The sequence below is a fragment of the Aquarana catesbeiana genome, linkage group LG03 (genome assembly GCF_042186555.1).
Source record: "Aquarana catesbeiana isolate 2022-GZ linkage group LG03, ASM4218655v1, whole genome shotgun sequence".
In the NCBI taxonomy this organism is placed as follows: domain Eukaryota; kingdom Metazoa; phylum Chordata; class Amphibia; order Anura; family Ranidae; genus Aquarana; species Aquarana catesbeiana.
The window spans coordinates 529,187,637-529,212,423 of NC_133326.1; the positions used below are offsets into that span (position 1 = coordinate 529,187,637).

General features: G+C 40.0%; 1 protein-coding gene across 3 annotated transcripts in view; it reads right to left on the minus strand.

The window, feature by feature from the left end:
• The window catches only part of LOC141132641 (hepatitis A virus cellular receptor 1 homolog), a 161,901-nt gene that overhangs the window by 111,288 nt on the left and 25,826 nt on the right, over window positions 1-24,787 (minus strand). For all 3 annotated transcript variants that reach the window (XM_073621257.1, XM_073621258.1, XM_073621256.1), the window contains exon 2: window positions 21,876-22,226. In XM_073621257.1, the coding sequence (XP_073477358.1) occupies window positions 21,876-22,226 (351 nt within the window). The remainder of the gene's footprint in view (window positions 1-21,875; window positions 22,227-24,787) is intronic.

Sequence of the window (24,787 nt, forward strand, 5' to 3'; positions counted from 1 at the left end):
AAGAAGATGGAAAAGAAGAAGACTTTAAATAAAGGAATTGTCAAACTGTCTCTTGTCATTTTTAACATTTTTTGACAGTTTTTTTGTGAAATGGTAGGGGTACCTTACCATTTCACACAGGGGGGGCCGGGATCTGGGGGTCCCCTTGTTAAAGGGGGCTTCCAGATTCCGATAAGCCCCCCGCCCGCAGACCCCCACAACCACCGGGCAAGGGTTGCGGGGATGAGGCCCTTGTCCCCATCAACATGGGGACAAGGTGCTTTGGCTACCCCAAAGCACCCTACCAATGTTGAGGGCATGTGGTCTGGTACGGTTCAGGAGGGGGGCGCTCTCTCGCCCCTCCTCTTTTCCTGCGGCCTGCCAGGTTGCGTGCTCGGATAAGGGTCTGGTATGGATTTTTGGGGGGACCCCACGCCATTTTTAAAAAAAATTTTGGCACGGGGTTCCCCTTAAAATCCATACCAGACCTGAAGGGTCTGGTATAGATTTTGAGGGAGACCCCACGCCATTTTTTTTGTAAATTTTGGCTGGGGTTCCCCTTAATATCCATACCAGACCTGAAGGGCCTGGTATAGAATTTAGGGGGACCCCCCACGCCATTTTTAAAAAAAATTGGGTTCGGGGTTCCTCTGTGGGGAATTTCCATGCCGTTTTTAATCAATGAACTTTTATGTGTATTGTCGGACCGGCAGAGTCGCGAGTAGTTTTAAATGACTTTTTTTCCTTTGACCTGTCATTTTGCTGTCAGACTGTTCTAAACACGGGAAACATGCGCCCCTTTACAGGCATACTATAGACACCCACCAGGTACGAAATTTAAAGGAATATTACACTTTTATTGTTTCACTTTAAGCATTATTAAAATCATTGCTCCTGAAAAAATGGCTGTTTTTAAAAATTTTTTTGCACTGATCCATGTCCCCTGGGGCAGGACCCAGGTCCCCAATACCATGCATATAAACCTTTAAAATTAGCACTTTTGATTTCTCCCATAGACTTTTAAAGGGTGTTCCGCGGCTTTCAAATTTGCCACGAACACCCCAAATTGTTCGCTGTTTGGCGAACTGGCGAACAGCCGATGTTCACTCGAAACTCATCCCTAGTCAGCAGCTACAGTATTTGTAGCTGATGACTTTTAATTTTTTGAAGAGGGGTACTGGAGTTCATCTTTAAGTTCTTCCAACCGTTTTACAATATGATGCAAGCCTCCACTTTTTCTTTATTTTCCATCAACAAGCAGCAAATACTGTGTAGGTGCCAGGGCCGGACTGGGAATAAAAACCAACCCTGAAAAAAATGTCATACCAGCCCCATAGCATAACATCATTATTTTCTTGTTCATAAAAGGGAAAACCATGCATTTTAAAGCACATTTGAAGAGCGTATTATATATAGATAAGACAGGTATGAAAGCACATAGGGCTAGGGATATATATATATATATATATATATATATATATATATATATATATATATATATATATATATATATATATATATATATATATATATATATATGGGAAACCTCTATATCAGTGCTCCCTTACATTATTGTATTCACTCCCCCCTTACATCAGTGACCCCCCCCCCCCAAACTTGCCTGGCGGCGCTGTCACTGACCTCTCAGGTGCACTGTGCAGGGCTCAGTCAGACTGCTACAGCTTGGTGGCTCTGATTTTCCTATAGTCTCCTCTACACAGTCCACACATGTCTGACTTCTCCCATGACCCCCATCCCAGCGGCGCTCCCACTCTTGACTCCTCTTCAGACTCCCTCAGAGACTGCAGACATGATATAAGACAAGAGATTGTCAGAGGTTGCGGACATGATACAAGAGATGGTTGGGAGCTACGGGCATAGTACAGGACATGGTCAGAGGTTGCAGACATGATACAGGAGATGTCAAAGGCTGTGGTCATGGTACAGAAGATGTCAAGATGTCAGAGGCTGCGGGCATGGTACAGGAGATGTTAGAGGCTGCGGGCATGGTACAGGAGATGTCAGAGGCTGTGGGCATGGTACAGGAGATGTCAGAGGCTGCGGATATGGTACAGGAGATGTCAGAGGCTGCAGGCATGGTACAGGAGATGCTTAGAGACTGAGGACATGATACTAAAGATGGTAAGATATGTAGACATGATCAGAGACTGCAGACATAGTACAAGAGCTCAATGCAGCCTCACTGTGCCCGTCAATGCAGCCTCACTGTGCCCGTCAATGCAGCCTCACTGTGCCCGTCAATGCAGCCTCTGTGCCAGTCCATGCAGCCTCTCTGTGCCCATCCATATAGCCTCACTGTGCCCATCAATGCAGCCTCACTGGGCCCATCAATTCAGCCTCACTGTACCCATCAATGCAGCCTCACTGTGCCTGTCATTGCAGCCTCATGGTGCCCAACACGGCAGCCTCACTGACCATCAATGCAGCCTCACTGTGCCCATCAATGCAGCCTCATCATGCCCATCATTGCAGCCTCACCGTGCCCATAATTGCAGCCTCACCATGCTCATCATTGCAGCCTTACCATGCTCATCATTGCAGCCTTACTGTGCCCATAATTGCAGCCTTACCGTTCCCATAATTGCAGCCTTACCGTGCCCATAATTGCAGCCTTACCGTGCCCATAATTGCAGCCTGACCTTGCCCTCATTGCAGCCTTATCGTGCCCTCATTGCAGCCTTACTGTGCCCATAATTGCAGCCTGACTGTGCCCTCATTGCAGCCTGACTGTGCCCACAATGTCAGCTTTACTGTGCTCTCATTGCAGCCTGACCTTGCCCATAATTGCAGCCTCACCGTGCCCTCATTGCAGCCTTACCGTGCTCATAATTGCAGCCTTACCATGCTCATAATTGCGGCCTTACCATGCCCCCATTGCAGCCTTACTGTGCCCATAATTGCAGCCTTACCGTGCCCTCATTGCAGCCTCACCTTGCCCATAATTGCAGGCTTACCGTGCCCTCATTGCAGAATCATTACAGTCAGTGCCTGCCTGTGGCTGGATTACACACAGTGGGCATCTGTGTCACAGAGCATGTGTCACAGAGCTGAGTGTGAAAAGTTCGGCTACGCTGTGACAAAAGTCCTGCCCTCCTCTAATTGCAGCCTTACTGTGCCCTCATTGCAGCCTGACCGTGCCCACAATTGCAGCCTTACTGTGCCCTCATTGCAGCCTGACCATGCCCTCATTGCAGCCTTACCGTGCTCTCATTGCAGCCTCACCGTGCCCATAATTGCAGCCTCACCGTGCCCATAATTGCAGCCTCACCGTGCCCATAATTGCAGCCTCACCGTGCCCATAATTTCAGCCTCACCGTGCCCATAATTGCAGCCTGACCTTGCCCATAATTGCAACCTGACCTTACCCATAATTGCAGCCTGACCTTACCCATAATTGCAGGCTTACCGTGCCCTCATTGCAGCCTCACTACAGTCAGTGCCTGCCTGTGGCTGGATTACACACGGCATCTCCCGCTGTGTCACAGAGCTAAGTGTGAAAAGTTTGGCCCTGTTTTGGCACTGTGACAAAAGTCCCGCCCTACTCTTAGACCTGCTTGTGTGATAGACGCACTGCGTCGATTACATGAGTTGATCTAGGAGGAGGGCGGGACTTTTGTCACAGCGCTGCCAAACTTTTCACACTCAGCTCTGAGACCTGCTGTGTGTGACAGACATGTGGAGGAGGAGGAGGGAGGGGAGCACTGCGCTGCAGCCACAGCTTAGCCCAAAGCGGCCCCAGGGAAGGCAGCCTACCGGGAAATGTCCCGGTATCCTGGTAGGCCAGCAGGTCCCTGCTGTGACCTAAGTATCCTTAGGTTAACATAATTTTATGTTTTCACCAAATAGAACTAAAGAATTGCATTGATATAACATGCCAATATATTCGCTATTAATGTTAATTTTTATACACATATATACATACATAAAAAAACAAAAAAAAACCCCACACAACCCAAAAAAACTTCCCAGAATTTACATTCACCATTATTAGCTGTGCATACTAGCTTTTCTATACGCATTTTATAGTTAACCTCTAATACCCATTCCTGTATTGTTGGTGTTATTTGGGATTTCCAGTGTCTTGGAATTATAGCTCTTCCTGCCATCAAGAGAAATTGAAATATTCCCTTTTTTGGGGGGGGGATGGGCGGAGTCTAGCGGAGCAGACATGCATTGTTAGAGCTCCGCACCGCTGAGGAGAGAAGAGAAGGACAAAGCGGAGCCTGCAGGCTCAAAAGGTGTCCATTTGAACCTTTTTGCCCCAGGGAACAAACTGTGAAAGTTTGGGCAGGAAATATGGTACTGGGAGGAAGCCGTGGCAGAAATAAAAATCACCTCACAAAGAGCTCACAGGCACTCACTGCAACGAAAGCAGCTCCAGTCACCTCACAATATACAGCATCAGGGCGCTCTCACAGACAGAAAATGTCACAGCAAGACTCTCCATTTGAGTCAGATACAGAACAAATCCTCTCACAAACTTCTCCACAAGCCTCCTCAGCATCCCCAGTAATATTATTACAATTTGAAAAGATGCTTCATAAGGCTTTAAAACAAACCTCAGACCAAATAACAAAAAGCCTAACCAAAGAAATAAGAGAGCTGGGAAACCGCACCGCAGCCTTAGAAATAAAAATGGATGAAATTGAAATTACAACCCAAGAAAATATAACAGAATTGGAACAATTAAAAGAAGAGAATTTAATACTTCAAACTAAGCTCGAAGATTACGAAAATAGAGCCAGACGTTCAAACTTGCGCGTAAGGGGAATACCTGAAACTGTGACAGACCTGCAATCTACTATTACTGCTCTATTACAAGAACTAAAGCCAGATATCCCTATTGAACGTTTAGAACTGGACAGAGTACACAGAGCCCTCACAGCCAAAAAGAAAGGGGGACCCCCACGTGATATAATCACAACATTTCATTATAACAGAACGAAAGAACAAATACTAATTGCTGCAAGAGAAAAAAAGGAACTTAATTTTCAAGGACACAATTATCAAATTTTTGCTGACCTATCCCAACTTACTATTACTAAAAGATGATCCATGAAACCCCAACTAATGAAACTGCAACGCCACAACATTATGTATCAATGGGGCTTCCCCTTTTCAGTCAGATTTAACTACCAAGGTACAATTTACAGAAGCAGATCAGCAGATGAACTACAACAAACCCTTTTAAAATTAAATCTGACAGAACCCACAAGCAGCAACTCTCCCACGCGCAGAAGAATGGCATCATCTTCACCTTCAGGCAACACCCAGAAAATTTCAGAACAAAATGGGAATCATCATTCTCACAAAAGAGGCCCTTATGCCACATCATCCATGGACCAAGAAGATTCAATGGACTGACATCCTAATTCCTGATATCTCTTCATTTATTATACTAAGAGATGGTTCTCTATAAAAAAACCTGTATTTATAACTGAATGTAACTGCATTCTGATAGTCACACACTGTGTGGGATCATGTTACATTCCAGTTATATTTCTTATTACTTCTGATTCATATAGCCTTGGAATATATAAGTGAAATAAGGAAATTCTTGTTCAGTTATATATTTTCAGGTAATAACAATAGATTTATTACTTTTTAGGACAAATATGTTCAATAATCCAGAAGTAATGGAAGCTTTTTCTTTCTTTTCTTAAAACAAATATATTATTACCTAACTAGTTCCTAGAACTATGTTTTTGTTTATTCTAATCTGAAGCAATACAACCTCAATTTTATGAGTTAACATATCTAAACAGTTACATATGAATAAAATATGTAATTGTTTACTCTAAAAGTTTTAAAATCCCAAAATAATTCAAACTATCTTCATCAATACCAAAGTTATTAACAGTACCTTTCTAACTGAATTATTTAGCCTAGGGCAAGACTAACCATATACAACCACCCTGGAATAAATAATTTCAACAAAAACTAAATTCTGCACTCCAATTAATGAATCATCATTTTGATGTCTTTTGACATAGCACTTCTCTCCTGTAAGCGGAAGATCCGTGTACCCCCATTAGCCCTCCTCATTCTCCCAACCATATTATGTGGGAGTGTGACGAAGGCACTTATTCCCCTGAGAGAGATATTTATTCTCTTTCACGGGTAAATTGTGATTACTTGCAAAAAATAATTTATACAATGTATCATCTAATCTCATATGTTTTTTGTTTACTCTTTACTCCAGAATTCACTGGTTTCTTTTCTATCTTTTCATCTCTTCAGTCCACACAGGTTGATCTGCGCAGTCAGCTCTGCATAACAAAAAGTAAGTCAAAACTAATTGATCTGTTGCCATGGCACCACTGAATATACTTTCCCTGAATGTTCAGGGAATAAATGTCCCTCAAAAAAGGACCAGGACCGTACTTTCCATAACAAGAAGGCTCACATAGTATGCCTCCAAGAAACACACTTCACCAAAGATTCTACTCCAAAATATATTTCTCCTTTTTATCAACAAATTTACACGGCTTCTGCCTGTACCAAACAAAGGGGAACTCTAATTGCATTTCACCGATCCACACCATTCACCTTATCATCAGAAATTAAAGACCCAGAAGGTAGATACCTGATACTCATGGGTTATATAATGGATACAGCAATCACGGTGATTTCCTACTACGCTCCTAACAAACAACCTACACCATTCCTCTCACATATATTACAAGTGATTAATACATACAAAATAGGAACAGTGATAATGTGCGGGGATTCGAACAAGGTCCTCCTCCCATTTCTAGATAAATCACCTTTTACACCATCCAAAATAACCTCTAGATTACCTTTTTCTCAACTTCTTTCCAAATACAATCTGGTAGATTCGTGGAGAGAAAGTAATCCAATGAAAAATAAATTCACTTATTTCTCGCACCCTCATCAAACCTTCACCAGAATAGATCATATTTTTCTAACAATAGGAATGATACCAGAAATTATTGCATCAGATATAATTCCGATTCCGTGGTCTGACCATAATGCAGTATACACTACTATAGCCTCAGCCATACCAAAAGCGCATGACCCAACGTGGTACTTACCGGACATAATGCTCAAACACCCACTACATCAGATGGCCATTGAACAAGCTTTAAAGGAATACATATCAATTAATAATACAACAGACATTTCCCCAATAACACTGTGGGAAGCTCATAAGCCTGTCTTGCGTGGTACAATACAAAGACAAATGGCACTATTTAAACGGGAACGCAAAAATCTAGCAAAAAAACTAGAACTCAATTTTAATGCAGCCTACATATCATTCCAAGATAATCCATCTCAGAGTACAAAATCTCATCTGGAAAAATCTAGATTGGAATACGATCTATTTCTCACTGAGTCAGTTGATAAATCCCTCAAACGCTCCAAACACAATTTCTACATGAATACAAACAAACCAGGTACATATTTGGCTCGGGCATTAAATTCAACTAACAAATCTTTCAAACCAATACGTTTGAAATTATCAAAAAATGTTTATACTTGTAATCCAGTTAAAATAGTCCATAAATTTCACTCACATCTCGCAACTTTATACAAGACAAACAATGAATTTAATCCTACAGAGGCTGAATCCTTCTTCTCAAAAATAACCTTACCTGAGTTGTCTCAGAATCAAAAAAGCAGTTTGGATGAGCCTATAACTATAGATGAAGTTGCTAACGCCATAAAAGACCTAAAACTTAACAAAAGACCAGGCCCAGACGGCTACTCGGCTTTATACTATAAAACATTCTCAGAAATACTCTCTCCCATTCTCACTGAAACTTTTAACAAACTTCTAGAAGGACATTCTTTTCGGCAAGAAACACTAATGGCAATTGTTTGTATGATCCCAAAACCCCTTTCTGATGATACTTCCTGTGTGAATTATCGGCCTATCTCTCTGTTAAACCTTGATATGAAATTATTAGCAAAAATAATAGCAAAACACCTCAATAGCATTATAGGAAAATTAATACATAGAGATCAAGTAGGTTTCGTGCCAAATAGACAGGCAGGCGATAATATACGCAGGGCAGTGTTATTGGCACATATTGCTAAAAAACGGAAAATCCCTTTATGTTTTCTATCTCTCGATATTAAGAGGGCATTTGACACAGTATCCTGGCAATATATGCAATATTCATTACAAAAATGGGGTTTTGGACCCCACTTTTTAACATGGATCAAAGCATTATATAATAAACCCAAAGCCTATATAAAATATGCTGGATACAAATCTGATGCCTTTAATATCGAAAGAGGTACCCGACAGGTTTGCCCATTATCTCCCTTATTATTTGCCCTTATACTCGAACCCATGGCCCAATACATCAGAACAAACCAAACTATAACTGGCATTGAAGTAGGAGGTATTACACACAAATTATGTATATTTGCAGACGATATATTACTTTTTCTATCATCACCACAGGTCTCTGGTCCTAACTTAATACCAGCTCTTGATGGATTTGCAGCCCTATCCGGCCTTATGATTAATCCTAAGAAATGCCTAGTGCTTAATATTTCGCTCACAAACATGGAATTGATTCCGGCTAGGGCTGCACTCCCATTCACATGGGCAGAAAAATCAATCCCATATCTTGGAATTCATTTAACAGCATCTCATTCTGACTTATTCTCAACCAATTATCCTCCTGTATTAAGACAGATCACAAATCTAATAAAACAATGGTCGCAACTTCCTTTATCCTGGATAGGGAAGATTAATGCAATCAAAATGACTATTCTACCCAAATTGCTTTATCTATTCAGAGTCCTCCCTATTCCAATTCCTTCCTATTTTTTGAGAATAGTTCCAAAAAGAGCAACTTCGTTTATATGGGGCTCTTCTAAACCACGTATACCTATACACACACTACATCTTCCCAAAAATAAAGGAGGCCTGGGATACCCTAATTTTACTAACTACTACAGAGCAGCACATTTGGCCAGTCTGTCCAAATACCATGCAAAACAGGAAATCCCATTATGGGTATTTATAGAGGCTTCAGAAAATGACCCTCTATTAATATCAAACTTGTTATGGCTTGATCCTAAAGACCGCTTTAAAATTCATAATCCCATAACTAAACACTTCTTATCTCTCTGGGATAAACTAAAAACCAAATATCAGTTACAATCTCCACACAATCCTCTCCTTTCTGTTATCAGAAATTTGGCCTTTTATCCGGCATGGATCTACCCAAATTCTTTTAAAGCTTGGACAACATCAGGCATTCAGACACTAAATGACTTCATAGCATCTAAATCATTCCTTTCATTCCCATCGCTTAGAGAAAAATATGATCTACCAAACTCTGAGATATTTAGATATCTCCAAATCAAAAATTTCTATACACCATTCCTAAAGGGGGATACACCATTATCCCAATTATCCATTTTTGAATCAATCTGTACAAAAGATCCATTTGCTAAAGGTACAATTTCATCACTTTATAATCAATTATATGGAGTAGTAAATCTTAATAGACCCTCTTACGTTCAGAGGTGGGAGGAGGACCTGGGACGAACTTTAGAAGACACGGACTGGTCTAACATATGGCTCACATCTAAGTCATCTTCACCCAACATCTTAGCACTGGAGACAAATTATAAAGTCCTAACTCGCTGGTACCTTGTACCTGCTAGAGTGGCAAAATATTCACCTAATATCTCAGCTCTTTGTTTTCGAGGATGCCCAGAAATAGGCACACATTTACACATATGGTGGACGTGCCCAGTAATCCAAACCTTCTGGAAGGAAGTCTTCGTGATTGCATCTAAAATATTAAAAAAAATAATACAACCAGATCCATATATAACTTTACTTAATCTAAAACCGGAATGGTTAACACTCTCTCAATTCAAACTTATGATCCAACTAATAACGGCTGCAAAACAAACAGTGGCCAAGGCATGGAAATCTCCTACATTGGTACTAGCAGAAACAATTCACAGAATGAATAATACAATGTCCCATGCTAAGATGGTAGCCATCGATCAAAATCAAATTCCAAAATTTGAAAAACTTTGGCATCCTTGGATAAAACAACAGTTCCTGTCAAATTTCAATGACTCTGTCCTGTTGCTATGGTAACAGATTAAATGACTTACAGAGACACCCATTCTAAGGCTTCAAAGAGAACTAAAAAGAATAATAAACTGACGAGCGGGACAACCTTGTGGACCATACCTCTGCCTTTCTACCTTTTTCTTCTTTCTCTTTCCTTTTCTCCACCTTACGATTAAAGCTCATTATCAGAATTTATTTGACCTATATACACTCTACCTGTAAACAATATGTATAGTAGGTATAAATCATTTAAATACCTACAAAAGTAACTAAGGAAATGATATATATCTTTAATTTAGGTTTACGTGAACCCAATGTTTAATATTTGAAATTTCATGATATTTACCTATATAAACCCTACTGTAAAACAATGAGCTTACTTTATAGATCCTTGTAAACTTACTTTATGTATCTTTATAATATTGTATACTCAATAAACTTCTTTTGACAAGGAATTATAGCTCTTCCTGCCATCAAGAGAAATTGAAATATTCCCTTATTTGGGGGGGGGGGATGGGCGGAGTCTAGCAGAGCAGAAATGCATTGTTAGAGCTCCGCACCGCTGAGGAGAGAAGAGAAGGACAAAGCGGAGCCTGCAGGCTCAAAAGGTATCCATTTGAACCTTTTTGCCCTAGGGAACAAACTGTGAAAGTTTGGGCAGGAAATATGGTACTGGGAGGAAGCCGTGGCAGAAATAAAAATCACCTCACAAAGAGCTCACAAGCACTCACTGCAACTAAAGCAGCTCCAGTCACCTCACAATATACAGCATCAGGGCGCTCTCACAGACAGAAAATGTCACAGCAAGACTCTCCATTTGAGTCAGATACAGAACAAATCCTCTCACAAACTTCTCCACAAGCCTCCTCAGCATCCCCAGTAATATTATTACAATTTGAAAAGATGCTTCATAAGGCTTTAAAACAAACCTCAGACCAAATAACAAAAAGCCTAACCAAAGAAATAAGAGAGCTGGGAAACCGCACCGCAGCCTTAGAAATAAAAATGGATGAAATTGAAATTACAACCCAAGAAAATATAACAGAATTGGAACAATTAAAAGAAGAGAATTTAATACTTCAAACTAAGCTCGAAGATTACAAAAATAGAGCCAGACATTCAAACTTGCGCATAAGGGGAATACCTGAAACTGTGACAGACCTGCAATCTACTATTACTGCTCTATTACAAGAACTAAAGCCAGATATCCCTATTGAACGTTTAGAACTGGACAGAGTACACAGAGCCCTCACAGCCAAAAAGAAAGGTGGACCCCCACATGATATAATCACAAAATTTCATTATAACAGAACGAAAGAACAAATACTAATTGCTGCAAGAGAAAAAAAGGAACTTAATTTTCAAGGACACAATTATCAAATTTTTGCTGACCTATCCCAACTTACTATTACTAAAAGACGATCCATGAAACCCCAACTAATGGAACTGCAACGCCACAACATTATGTATCAATGGAGCTTCCCCTTTTCAGTCAGATTTAACTACCAAGGTACAATTTACAGAAGCAGATCAGCAGATGAACTACAACAAACCCTTTTAAAATTAAATCTGACAGAACCCACAAGCAGCAACTCTCCCACACGCAGAAGAATGGCATCATCTTCACCTTCAGGTAGCACCCAGAAAATTTCAGAACAAAATGGGAATCATCATTCTCACAAAAGAGGCCGTTATGCCACATCATCCATGGACCAAGAATATTCAATAGACTGACATCCTAATTTCTGATATCTCTTCATTTATTATACTAAGAGATGGTTCTCTATAAAAAACCTGTATTTATAACTGAATGTAACTGCATTCTGATAGTCACACACTGTGTGGGATCATGTTACATTCCAGTTATATTTCTTATTACTTCTGATTCATATAGCCTTAGAATATATAAGTGAAATAAGGAAATTCTTGTTCAGTTATATATTTTCAGGTAATAACAATAGATTTATTACTTTTTAGGACAAATATGTTCAATAATCCAGAAGTAATGGAAGCTTTTTCTTTCTTTTCTTAAAACAAATATATTATTACCTAACTAGTTCCTAGAACTATGTTTTTGTTTATTCTAATCTGAAGCAATACAACCTCAATTTTATGAGTTAACATATCTAAACAGTTACATATGAACAAAATATGTAATTGTTTACTCTAAAAGGGTTAAAATCCCAAAATAATTCAAACTATCTTCATCAATACCAAAGTTATTAACAGTACCTTTCTAACTGAATTATTTAGCCTAGGGCAAGACTAACCATATACAACCACCCTGGAATAAATAATTTCAACAAAAACCATATTCTGCACTCCAATTAATGAATCATCATTTTGATGTCTTTTGACTTAGCACTTCTCTCCTGTAAGCGGAAGATCCGTGTACCCCCATTAGCCCTCCTCATTCTCCCAACCATATTATGTGGGAGTGTGACGAAGGCACTTATTCCCCTGAGAGAGATATTTATTCTCTTTCACGGGTAAATTGTGATTACTTGCAAAAAATAATTTATACAATGTATCATCTAATCTCATATGTTTTTTGTTTACTCTTTACTCCAGAATTCACTGGTTTCTTTTCTATCTTTTCATCTCTTCAGTCCACACAGGTTGATCTGCGCAGTCAGCTCTGCATAACAAAAAGTAAGTCAAAACTAATTGATCTGTTGCCATGGCACCACTGAATATACTTTCCCTGAATGTTCAGGGAATAAATGTCCCTCAAAAAAGGACCAGGACCGTACTTTCCATAACAAGAAGGCTCACATAGTATGCCTCCAAGAAACACACTTCACCAAAGATTCTACTCCAAAATATATTTCTCCTTTTTATCAACAAATTTACACGGCTTCTGCCTGTACCAAACAAAGGGGAACTCTAATTGCATTTCACCGATCCACACCATTCACCTTATCATCAGAAATTAAAGACCCAGAAGGTAGATACCTGATACTCATGGGTTATATAATGGATACAGCAATCACGGTGATTTCCTACTACGCTCCTAACAAACAACCTACACCATTCCTCTCACATATATTACAAGTGATTAATACATACAAAATAGGAACAGTGATAATGTGCGGGGATTCGAACAAGGTCCTCCTCCCATTTCTAGATAAATCACCTTTTACACCATCCAAAATAACCTCTAGATTACCTTTTTCTCAACTTCTTTCCAAATACAATCTGGTAGATTCGTGGAGAGAAAGTAATCCAATGAAAAATAAATTCACTTATTTCTCGCACCCTCATCAAACCTTCACCAGAATAGATCATATTTTTCTAACAATAGGAATGATACCAGAAATTATTGCATCAGATATAATTCCGATTCCGTGGTCTGACCATAATGCAGTATACACTACTATAGCCTCAGCCATACCAAAAGCGCATGACCCAACGTGGTACTTACCGGACATAATGCTCAAACACCCACTACATCAGATGGCCATTGAACAAGCTTTAAAGGAATACATATCAATTAATAATACAACAGACATTTCCCCAATAACACTGTGGGAAGCTCATAAGCCTGTCTTGCGTGGTACAATACAAAGACAAATGGCACTATTTAAACGGGAACGCAAAAATCTAGCAAAAAAACTAGAACTCAATTTTAATGCAGCCTACATATCATTCCAAGATAATCCATCTCAGAGTACAAAATCTCATCTGGTAAAATCTAGATTGGAATACGATCTATTTCTCACTGAGTCAGTTGATAAATCCCTCAAACGCTCCAAACACAATTTCTACATGAATACAAACAAACCAGGTACATATTTGGCTCGGGCATTAAATTCAACTAACAAATCTTTCAAACCAATACGTTTGAAATTATCAAAAAATGTTTATACTTGTAATCCAGTTAAAATAGTCCATAAATTTCACTCACATCTCGCAACTTTATACAAGACAAACAATGAATTTAATCCTACAGAGGCTGAATCCTTCTTCTCAAAAATAACCTTACCTGAGTTGTCTCAGAATCAAAAAAGCAGTTTGGATGAGCCTATAACTATAGATGAAGTTGCTAACGCCATAAAAGACCTAAAACTTAACAAAAGACCAGGCCCAGACGGCTACTCGGCTTTATACTATAAAACATTCTCAGAAATACTCTCTCCCATTCTCACTGAAACTTTTAACAAACTTCTAGAAGGACATTCTTTTCGGCAAGAAACACTAATGGCAATTGTTTGTATGATCCCAAAACCCCTTTCTGATGATACTTCCTGTGTGAATTATCGGCCTATCTCTCTGTTAAACCTTGATATGAAATTATTAGCAAAAATAATAGCAAAACACCTCAATAGCATTATAGGAAAATTAATACATAGAGATCAAGTAGGCTTCGTGCCAAATAGACAGGCAGGCGATAATATACGCAGGGCAGTGTTATTGGCACATATTGCTAAAAAACGGAAAATCCCTTTATGTTTTCTATCTCTCGATATTAAGAGGGCATTTGACACAGTATCCTGGCAATATATGCAATATTCATTACAAAAATGGGGTTTTGGACCCCACTTTTTAACATGGATCAAAGCATTATATAATAAACCCAAAGCCTATATAAAATATGCTGGATACAAATCTGATGCCTTTAATATCGAAAGAGGTACCCGACAGGGTTGCCCATTATCTCCCTTATTATTTGCCCTTATACTCAAACCCATGGCCCAATACATCAGAACAAACCAAACTATAACTGGCATTGAAGTAGGAGGTATTACACACAAATTATGTGTATTTGCAGACGATATATTACTTTTTCTATCATCACCACAGGTCTCTGGTCCTAACCTAATACCAGCTCTTGATGGATTTGCAGCCCTATCCGGCCTTATGATTAATCCTAAGAAATGCCTAGTGCTTAATATTTCGCTCACAAAAATGGAATTGATCCCGGCTAGGGCCGCACTCCCATTCACATGGGCAGAAAAATCAATCCCATATCTTGGAATTCATTTAACAGCATCTCATTCTGACTTATTCTCAACCAATTATCCTCCTGTATTAAGACAGATCACAAATCTAATAAAACAATGGTCGCAACTTCCTTTATCCTGGATAGGGACGATTAATGCAATCAAAATGACTATTCTACCCAAATTGCTTTATCTATTCGGAGTCCTCCCTATTCCAATTCCTTCCTATTTTTTGAGAATAGTACAAAAAAGAGCAACTTCGTTTATATGGGGCTCTTCTAAACCATGTATACCTATACACACACTACATCTTCCCAAAAATAAAGGAGGCCTGGGATACCCTAATTTTACTAACTACTACAGAGCAGCACATTTGGCCAGTCTGTCCAAATACCATGCAAAACAGGAAATCCCATTATGGGTATTTATAGAGGCTTCAGAAATTGACCCTCTATTAATATCAAACTTGTTATGGCTTGATCCTAAAGACCGCTTTAAAATTCATAATCCCATAACTAAACACTTCTTATCTCTCTGGGATAAACTAAAAACCAAATATCAGTTACAATCTCCACACAATCCTCTCCTTTCTTTTATCAGAAATCCATCTTTTTATCCGGCATGGATCTACCTAAATTCTTTTAAAGCTTGGACAACATCAGGCATTCAGACACTAAATGACTTCATAGCATCTAAATCATTCCTTTCATTCCTATCGCTTAGAGAAAAATATGATCTACCAAACTCTGAGATATTTAGATACCTCCAAATCAAAAATTTCTATACACCATTCCTAAAGGGGGATACACCATTATCCCAATTATCCATTTTTGAATCAATCTGTACAAAAGATCCATTTGCTAAAGGTACAATTTCATCACTTTATAATCAATTATATGGAGTAGTAAATCTTAATAGACCCTCTTACAGTCAGAGGTGGGAGGAGGACCTGGGACGAACTTTAGAAGACACGGACTGGTCTAACATATGGCTCACATCTAAGTCATCTTCACCCAACATCTTAGCACTGGAGACAAATTATAAAGTCCTAACTCGCTGGTACCTTGTACCCGCTAGAGTGGCAAAATATTCACCTAATACCTCAGCTCTTTGTTTTCGAGGATGCCCAGAAATAGGCACACATTTACACATATGGTGGACGTGCCCAGTAATCCAAACCTTCCGGAAGGAAGTCTTCGTGATTGCATCTAAAATATTTAAAAAAATAATACAACCAGATCCATATATAACTTTACTTAATCTAAAACCGGATTGGTTAACACTCTCTCAATTCAAACTTATGATCCAACTAATAATGGCTGCAAAACAAACAGTGGCCAAGGCATGGAAATCTCCTACATTGGTACTAGCAGAAACAATTCACAGAATGAATAATACAATGTCCCATGCTAAGATGGTAGCCATCGATCAAAATCAAATTCCAAAATTTGAAAAACTTTGGCATCCTTGGATAAAACAACAGTTCCTGTCAAATTTCAATGACTCTGTCCTGTTGCCATGGTAACAGATTAAATGACTTACAGAGACACCCATTCTAAGGCTTCAAAGAGAACTAGAAAGAGAACTAAAAAGAATAATAAACTGACGAGCGGGACAACCTTGTGGACCATACCTCTGCCTTTCTACCCTTTTTCTTCTTTCTCTTTCCTTTTCTCCACCTTACGATTAAAGCTCATTATCAGAATTTATTTGACCTATATACACTCTACCTGTAAACAATATGTATATTAGGTATAAATCATTTAAATACCTACAAAAGTAACTAAGGAAATGATATATATCTTTAATTTAGGTTTACGTGAACTCAATGTTTAATATTTGAAATTTCATGATATTTACCTATATAAACCCTACTGTAAAACAATGAGCTTACTTTATAGATCCTTGTAAACTTACTTTATGTATCTTTATAATATTGTATACTCAATAAACTTCTTTTGACAAGGAAATATTCCCTTTTTTAATTGATGTAATTGACCCCGGGATTAAAGAAAGAAGTGCTGCCTCAGGAGTCTCCTGCCAATTTTTACCATTGATTAAATGTTTAAATATGGCCGTAAAAATGGTTTTATTTTCGAGCAAGACCACCATAGATGCAATAATGTGCCTCTCGATTCACTGCATCTCCAGCATAGATCAGACATAGCTGGATTAATTTTATTTAGTAAGACCGGATAGCGATACCATCTCGCCATAATCTTATGGTTACATTCCTGAGAATAAGACGACACAGTTATTTTAAAGATGAGGAAGAACACCTTATCCCAATCTTTATGAGACAGCTTTTTTCCTAATTCTTGCTCCCAGTGTCGGACATAGAAGGGGCGATTTGGAAATGCGTGAGATAGTAGAATACCATACATTTTAGATAATGCATGGGGACATTTTGAGTCAGAAATGCACATCTCCTCAAACTGAGTTAAGTCCCTACAGAGGCTTAAACTATTCAACCCTTTGTAGAAATTGCATAGCTATAAGCATTGAAGCCATTCACCTGCCTTCGGGCGAGAGCGAAAGCTAAGCTCACCCAGAGTTTTCAAGCCTCTGTCTGTACATGAATGACAGATGGGCGAAGGATGTAGCTGTTTTCAGCAAAGAAAACTTTTTTCTGACATACCCGGTGGAAACCCTGTATTACCCAATATTGGAGTTAATATACCTAGGCGTGAAGATACATTGTATGTTGTGATAAATTTGTCCCATACATATAACAACGATGAGATTAGAGGCGTTACTTGTGTTGAACGTGGCCGATCAGTAGGAAGAAGCCATGGGAAAGAGGTTAATGGTACAGGCACTAGATCGGACTCAAGAGTAACCCACTATTTGAGAGATCCATGGAGGAACCAATCTGGCACCCTACTAAGTAAAGCCGCCGCGTGGTATAATTCCAGGTGCAGCAGGCCTGCGCCACCAGCATCTCTCCTCTTCACTAAAATGTCAAATCTAAGTCTAGCTAAGAATCTAGGCCAAATATATTTTAATAATATAGATCGAGTCAATTTAAAAAAAGAACATTGGACCGTAATTGGGATTGTTTGAAAAATATAAAGAAATCTAGGAAGGATGTCCATCTTAAAGAGTTTCATCCGTCCCAACCATGAGTGTCGCATTGATGACCATTTCTTAAGATGAGATTGCATAACGTTCACAAGTGGAAGATAATTGAGCTCATACAATTTAAAGAATTGTCTGGGTATCTGAATCCCCAAATAGTTGATAGAGTACTGGGCCCATTGAAATGAAAAATTATCAGCAAGAGAAACTTGAATATTTAGACAATGTGATTTTGCAGCGTTAATTTTAAAATTGCTAAGAGTACCGAAAAGTTGTAATTCCTTTAGAAGCACCAGAAATGCAATTATTGGATTAGTTATATGAAGCAAGAGATTGTCCGCAAACAAACTTATCTTATATTGCTTACTAACAATGTCAACACCCTGTATTGAGTTGTTAGCACGCAAGGCCATTGCCAAATGTTCCATTGCTAGTATATACAGGAGTGGCGAGAGAGGACACCCCTGACAGGTACCATTCAATAAATGAACCGGGTCCAAAAGTAGACTATTTACTCTAATACGAGCTGATGGAATGGAATAAAAGACCATGATTTTTTTTAATTAAGCCTGGGGATAAACCTAGTTGTTCCAGTGTTGCTTTCAAAAACTCCCAATCTAGGCGATCAAATGCCTTTTCTGCATGAATATGGCCCTTCCAAGGTTAGACCAGGACACTGCTAACTTACTGAACACGCCTTTCACTATATTGGTGTAGCGCTGGTAAATTTACAATCTACCGCAGGTTAGGTAAATTTAGTAAATTGTGCGTTAGGAAGGTAAAAGTTTGCCTCTGTTCCAGCTTGGCTGACGTTGCGTGTGTTTTCGTGCTGACCGGTGGGTGTCGCTGTTACCACTAGTCAGTGTTGGAAAGGCAACGTGTCGAAGTGTATAGATGCTCCTCTGTCTCGGAGGCAAGCTCGGTGGAGGTGGTCCTCCGAGTTGCATTCTGGGAAGAGGGTATTTATGGGACAGACGCCATGTTCTAGGGTTTTTTTGCAGCCACCTGCTGGCCCTCCTGGTCGACAGGTATGCGTTAAGGAGCTACCTTGTGGTCCTCCGATTGGGAGGCCCACGATGCTGCGGCGCAGGGGTGGGTCCAGAGGCTTGTCTGGGGCCTACCACCACGGCCGAGGAATGGTCCTGATCTGTCAGTCCTGTGTGACGAAGCTGGACAACTGAGGAGATCCCAGGGGAGGACCCGTCTTGGAGAGATCACCCCGTGAGCTGGTCTATAGAGGGGCCCGGTGACTCGGTTGGAGGACGTATCCAAAAGAAGTAACCATACAGCATAGTGTTGCCAGTTCGGCTTAAAGGTTCAGGCACTGTGACTGACTTTCATTGTAGAAAATCTGATACATCCTGTGGCAGAGGATCATACAAATTTATTCCCCAAACAAGTCTGTGGCAGAGACTTTTGATTCGTGCTGCGTACTGGCTGCTAGACCGGTGAGAGAGGCCTATCCAGACGAGCAAGGAGTGTGTCCCACGAGGGGAGCGCATTCCACATAATTATCTGAATTCTACCAGGACATTTGTCGCTAAGATTCTATAAGATGATATTTGAGTTTCTCCTGAAAGTTTCCTTTTCCGCCTCTTTCCTGCTACTTCCTAAAGTTTGTCTGTTCAATAAAGCATTGAAAACGTACTCCAGTGTTGGTGCGTGTGTCATCCAGAGGTAAACTCAACGGAACCCCTAGACCCAGTGCCGGTGAAACAGAGGGAAGCAAAGTGAAGGTAATAGACCCGCTTAAATTAGCAGCTCCACCGTGAGTTAGTGCTACATTGGAAATGCAACAATTAAGGCACTTCCATTGGGTAAGAGCCCAGGTCCGATGGTTTTTCAACTGTGTTTTATAAACAATTTCAGGATGTTTTATTACCAATCTTAGACACCACATTTAACTCAATCTCCGATTTATGTACTTTTTCTCATCAAACGCAGGAAGCTCATATTACGCTTATTCATAATGATCAGAAAGACCCTGATGTTTAAGTTATCGTCCAATTTCCTTAATGAATTTTGACCTTAAAATATATGCTAAAATAATAGCAGATTGCTTACAAGCAGTTATTCCTTCTATTATTGGTTTAGATCAGGTGGGCTTTGTCCCAACTCAAGAAGCAAGGGATAACACCATTAAAATATTGTCCATTATCTCACATTGCCAGTTACAAAAACTCCTGGCACACCTGGACTCAGTACTCTGGATCCTGCTCAGGCTGCCATTATGCAGCAATGGTGGTGCACACTGGTCAGTTATGTGCACTCTCCAGGCTCCCTCATGGCAGGAGAAAGCTGTGTCTACAGCCTGAGAAAATGCAGCAATTTCCTCTCTTCTGGCAATTTCACTCTGGGAAATGCAGTTGAAAAGCTCTTGATTACAATAGAGTATCTTTCCTCTGGACTACAGTTACAGCAGTGCTTCCTGACTCAGTCTAATGAAATCTTCCTGCTCAGCAGCTCCCTCCTCTTACTGAAACAGCTATTAACCAGTTCAGCACTGCAGGGCAGCAGCTACAGAGAACAACTGCAGCCAGTGTTTCTCTCACTCTCCATTCTTAGCCAAGCACCTGGCTACAGCAGTGAAGTCACAACAGCTACAGAATTTAGCCCCATAGCACCCTTTGCCCATAACAACAAGATCCATGTTGGAAACAGCAGGATTGCAACAGTAAGCACATTTTAAAAACAAGTAGATAAAGTGGTGTTCCACCCTAAAAAAAAAAAAAAAAAATACATGAATGTTCCATAAAAAAATTGCATTTTTTTTTTTTTTACTCACCTCTAAATGCCTGTTGCTAGGGGGTCCCTCGTAGTCTGTCTCTTTCAGTGCCTGGGCTGGTGACATCACTTCCCCTCTACACAGGAAGGGCTCAGCTCTGCTCCCTCCCTCTTGTCAATCATCTGGGACCCATTACAGGTCCCAGATGACTGAGCGGTCAATCACGGAGCGTGGCGCCGATTGCTGATGGCTGAAGGCTGATGGGCTCCAAGGGGCTTGTTTAATACAGAGGAAATGTTTTTTTCAGTTGGTAAAACCCAGATTGGGACCTACAGTCAGGAGATTTCTTAGAGATCTGAGAGGGATGAAATCTCCAATCCTGGGTCCTGGTTTTCATAGGCTTCAGCACACTGATAGGTCTGTTGTGTGCTAGGCTTTTACTAGTGACCTGACTCGTGTTCTGGGCTCCACCCCAGCAGACAGAGGAGGTCTCTGTCCTGGAGTACAGATGGGAGCCAGAGCAGCAAGGGGCTGCCAAGTGTATGGACCAAGCTTTTGGGAGAGGTACTAAGTGGTACTGCATCACTAAGACTAAGGGCCAGGAGGCTTAACATTCTTTGTACTTTGGATGGAAGATAAATGCTGAAAGGGAGGGAAACTGATCAGTTTTGTATTTTGAACTTTCTTTTAATAAAAATAGGTAAGAAAAGCCCTTAAAAAGAAGTTAGTGAGTAGCTATGTCTTTAATGCACTACCATATTAAACAAGTACTCACATGGATTATATACTGTGTATTAAACCAAAAAGATGGACAATTAAGTAGGATAGAGGAATTTGTCATCAAAAGAGGGACTGCTGGGAGCTATGACCTGTAGTGTACAGGCAAAGGACAGGTTTCTTTTAAGTAACTAAAATGAGTTCTAAGGTCAAGTTAAAGACATACAAACATAATGTTGGTTGCTCTGGTTTGTCTGCAGATATCACAGCAGATTTATTGGAGATGATGTTGGACAGATTAGTTTCCATTAGTTATTTATAGAAGCATTGTACTTACTTTCCCGAACCTTCACATTGTAAGTGTTCTTCTTGTCATTGAACAATCCAGAGATCTCCACTCTGCAGCAGAATATTCCTTCATCTTCCTTAGTCACATTAGTGATGGTCAGTGACACGTCCCCTCGCTCTATGTTTCCCAGTAATTGGTATTTATTAGATGTCTTTTCAGTCACTTTGCTGCCATCAGTCTTGATGATACCAGTATTACAATAGACCGTAAATAGAGCTGTACAGCCACCTCTTCCCCAGCACATGGAGGTTCTTCCCTTGTCAGTAACAGAATATGTGCAGTTTAGAGTCAATGTATCACCTTCTACTGCGATTGCTGGTTCTCCTGACACCGCTACACCTGCAAAGATGAATCAATATATAAATCATTCTGTAACTCCAGTCAGAAAAACAAAAACCTGTTTTCTGCCAATGACAGCAGCCATTGTCTACCTGAGAAACATTTCCCACCTGTGCTCTGTCCCATGAATCCCCCCCATACAATATGACTGCTTTACACCAGACTGACAATTACATGTTGTTGTTTCTATGGAGCCTATCTCTGTCTACTGACACATCTGAACCTCATTGAACCTCATATGTGGAGTCTAAACATCTAGATGTAGAGGGAAGAAATCAACATAACTCCATTTAGGAGGTGTTTAGTAAGTGTAAATACTGACCAAAGAAGTTAATATATTTTACCAGAGTTCCCCTTTAAGTTACAGCCCTTAAAGTAGAACTTAATGCAAAACATTTATTTTTCATTTTGGGCAGAGTAAGTGTGAGGGAATCATTATTTGTCACCAGAACTTGTGTCCCCATCGGAAGATTTCCCCCCTTTTCCTGTTCTTGTGACAACCCAAAATTTTAGCTTTTTTTAACTTTTGCCCTCAATGAGATAACAATAAACAGGACAATTAGAGAGGGTGAATCTCCCTAATGGGCACACAGAGATCAATGAAAAACTAAAAAAATGTTTTGCCTTTAGACTGTAATATTTTGACCAGCACTATACTGTATATCAAGGATCCTCAAACTATGGCCCTCCAGTTGTTGCGGAACTACATATCCCATGAGGCATTGTAAAACTCTGACATTCACAGACATGAATAGGCATGATGGGAATTGTAGTTCCTGAACAACTGGAGGGCCGTAGTTTGAAGACCCCTGCTGTATATGCTTATAAACAGCTGTCCTCATACAGTGGCTAACAAGGCATATTGTCAGGTACAGGTGTAACCAGAAATGTGTGGACTGCCACAGAGAAAGCTCATAAGCCGGGGCGGACTGACAACTCATGGGGCCCCCGGCAATAGGAGATCCTGGGGCCCCCTGTCCCCACCCATGTGTTCTCGCCCACACTCAAGCCACACCCACACAATTTCCCATCTACATTTTGCACTGCCCACACTACATGCGTTCATCACAGAATTTCTCTGCACTCAAAATAAATGTTAATTATAGAATATAAAGAAAAATAAACTTATGTGACAGACCTAGCCGGGACAGAGGCTGTTGGAGAGGACTGAATGCAAGCCTGTTGCCTTTTGATTATGGGCCCTAGCATTTGGGGGAATGGTGCTCTCTGTGAGCTGTATGCCTGGGGACCCTGGGGTTGGTGTTACTTTGGATTCAGCTTCATGTCCCCCCAAAACACACAGACTCTGGGAACCCTTTATATGCCATATTAGAATGATAAGACTGAATTATACTGTTGGGACACATCCTGTGAGGAGCTGCTGGTGTCATCAACTCCAACTACCTGTGTTTATGTTAATTGAATGAGCTGATCACATTGTCCTCTATACAATGTAGGAGACGGGACAACTCCTATTGGAGCTGCTGCTATTGTGAGAAGGTGTCCTGTGATAATTAACTCAGTCTGGACAAAAGGTCATGTCTCAATCACCTAGGCTGTATAAAGGATTAGTTAATTAGCTCATGTTAATTAGGTTAATTAGGTTACGTTTGTATTGTTAGAGTAATATTTTCTCCTGTATATAAGACTGTATTCTGGTTCTGAAAAAAGTCAGTTCATGTTAGCAACAAGCAAGTGTCGCCTTGTTTTGTGCTCAGAGAGGTTGGAATATCTGATATCTGTATACAGACTGGGAGGAAGTGGCATATAACGGAAGCACTCAAGCGGAGTGTGGGACGTTCTGTGACAACTTACATTAAAGAAAGTGCAACAACGGTACATTTCCAAAATTAAGAATTTTAGAAATTGACACAATATAACAGGTGCAACAAATGTCTTCTTAGCTGAACATTGTATAAAAAATATACAAAAAATAAAAACCTTTGTCCAGCATGTTACAAAATTACGGCCCTAGAATTGCTCTTACTCCAACGTTACCATACATGTGTGACGCCATTATTCTTTACATACAGAGCGTGTGCGGGGGTCATGGGTGTGCTTTACATTTATTTTAAATAATTTTTATTTACTTTATATCATTTTCACTGACCACAAATGTAAGGGGCATTCTTCTCACTGCCCACCAATGTAAGGGGCATTCTTCCCACTGCCCACCAATGTAAGGGGCATTCTTCCCAATTTTTCTTTATTAAAAGTCTTGCAATCAATAAGCATAAAATCACTATATATAATATACATATTTACATAAATGAAAATAAATATAGCAAATCTGCTCTCAAACAAAAAAATGACTTTACAGCAAAAACAAAACTCATCATGAACATGTCATTATTGGGGATAATCTCACTACAACTCACACCAATACACCAGACATCTGAACTGTGAGGTCAAGAAACAAACCCGCACCCATTATGCATGCAGCCCTTCTTCAAAAAGAAGCTACTAACCAACAAAAGCTAAAGGAGTGAAAGAAACAGAAAAAGAAAAGAGCTCCTCACCCAGAGATGGGCAGTTCACCAAAGGCAGGTCTGATATTCCTC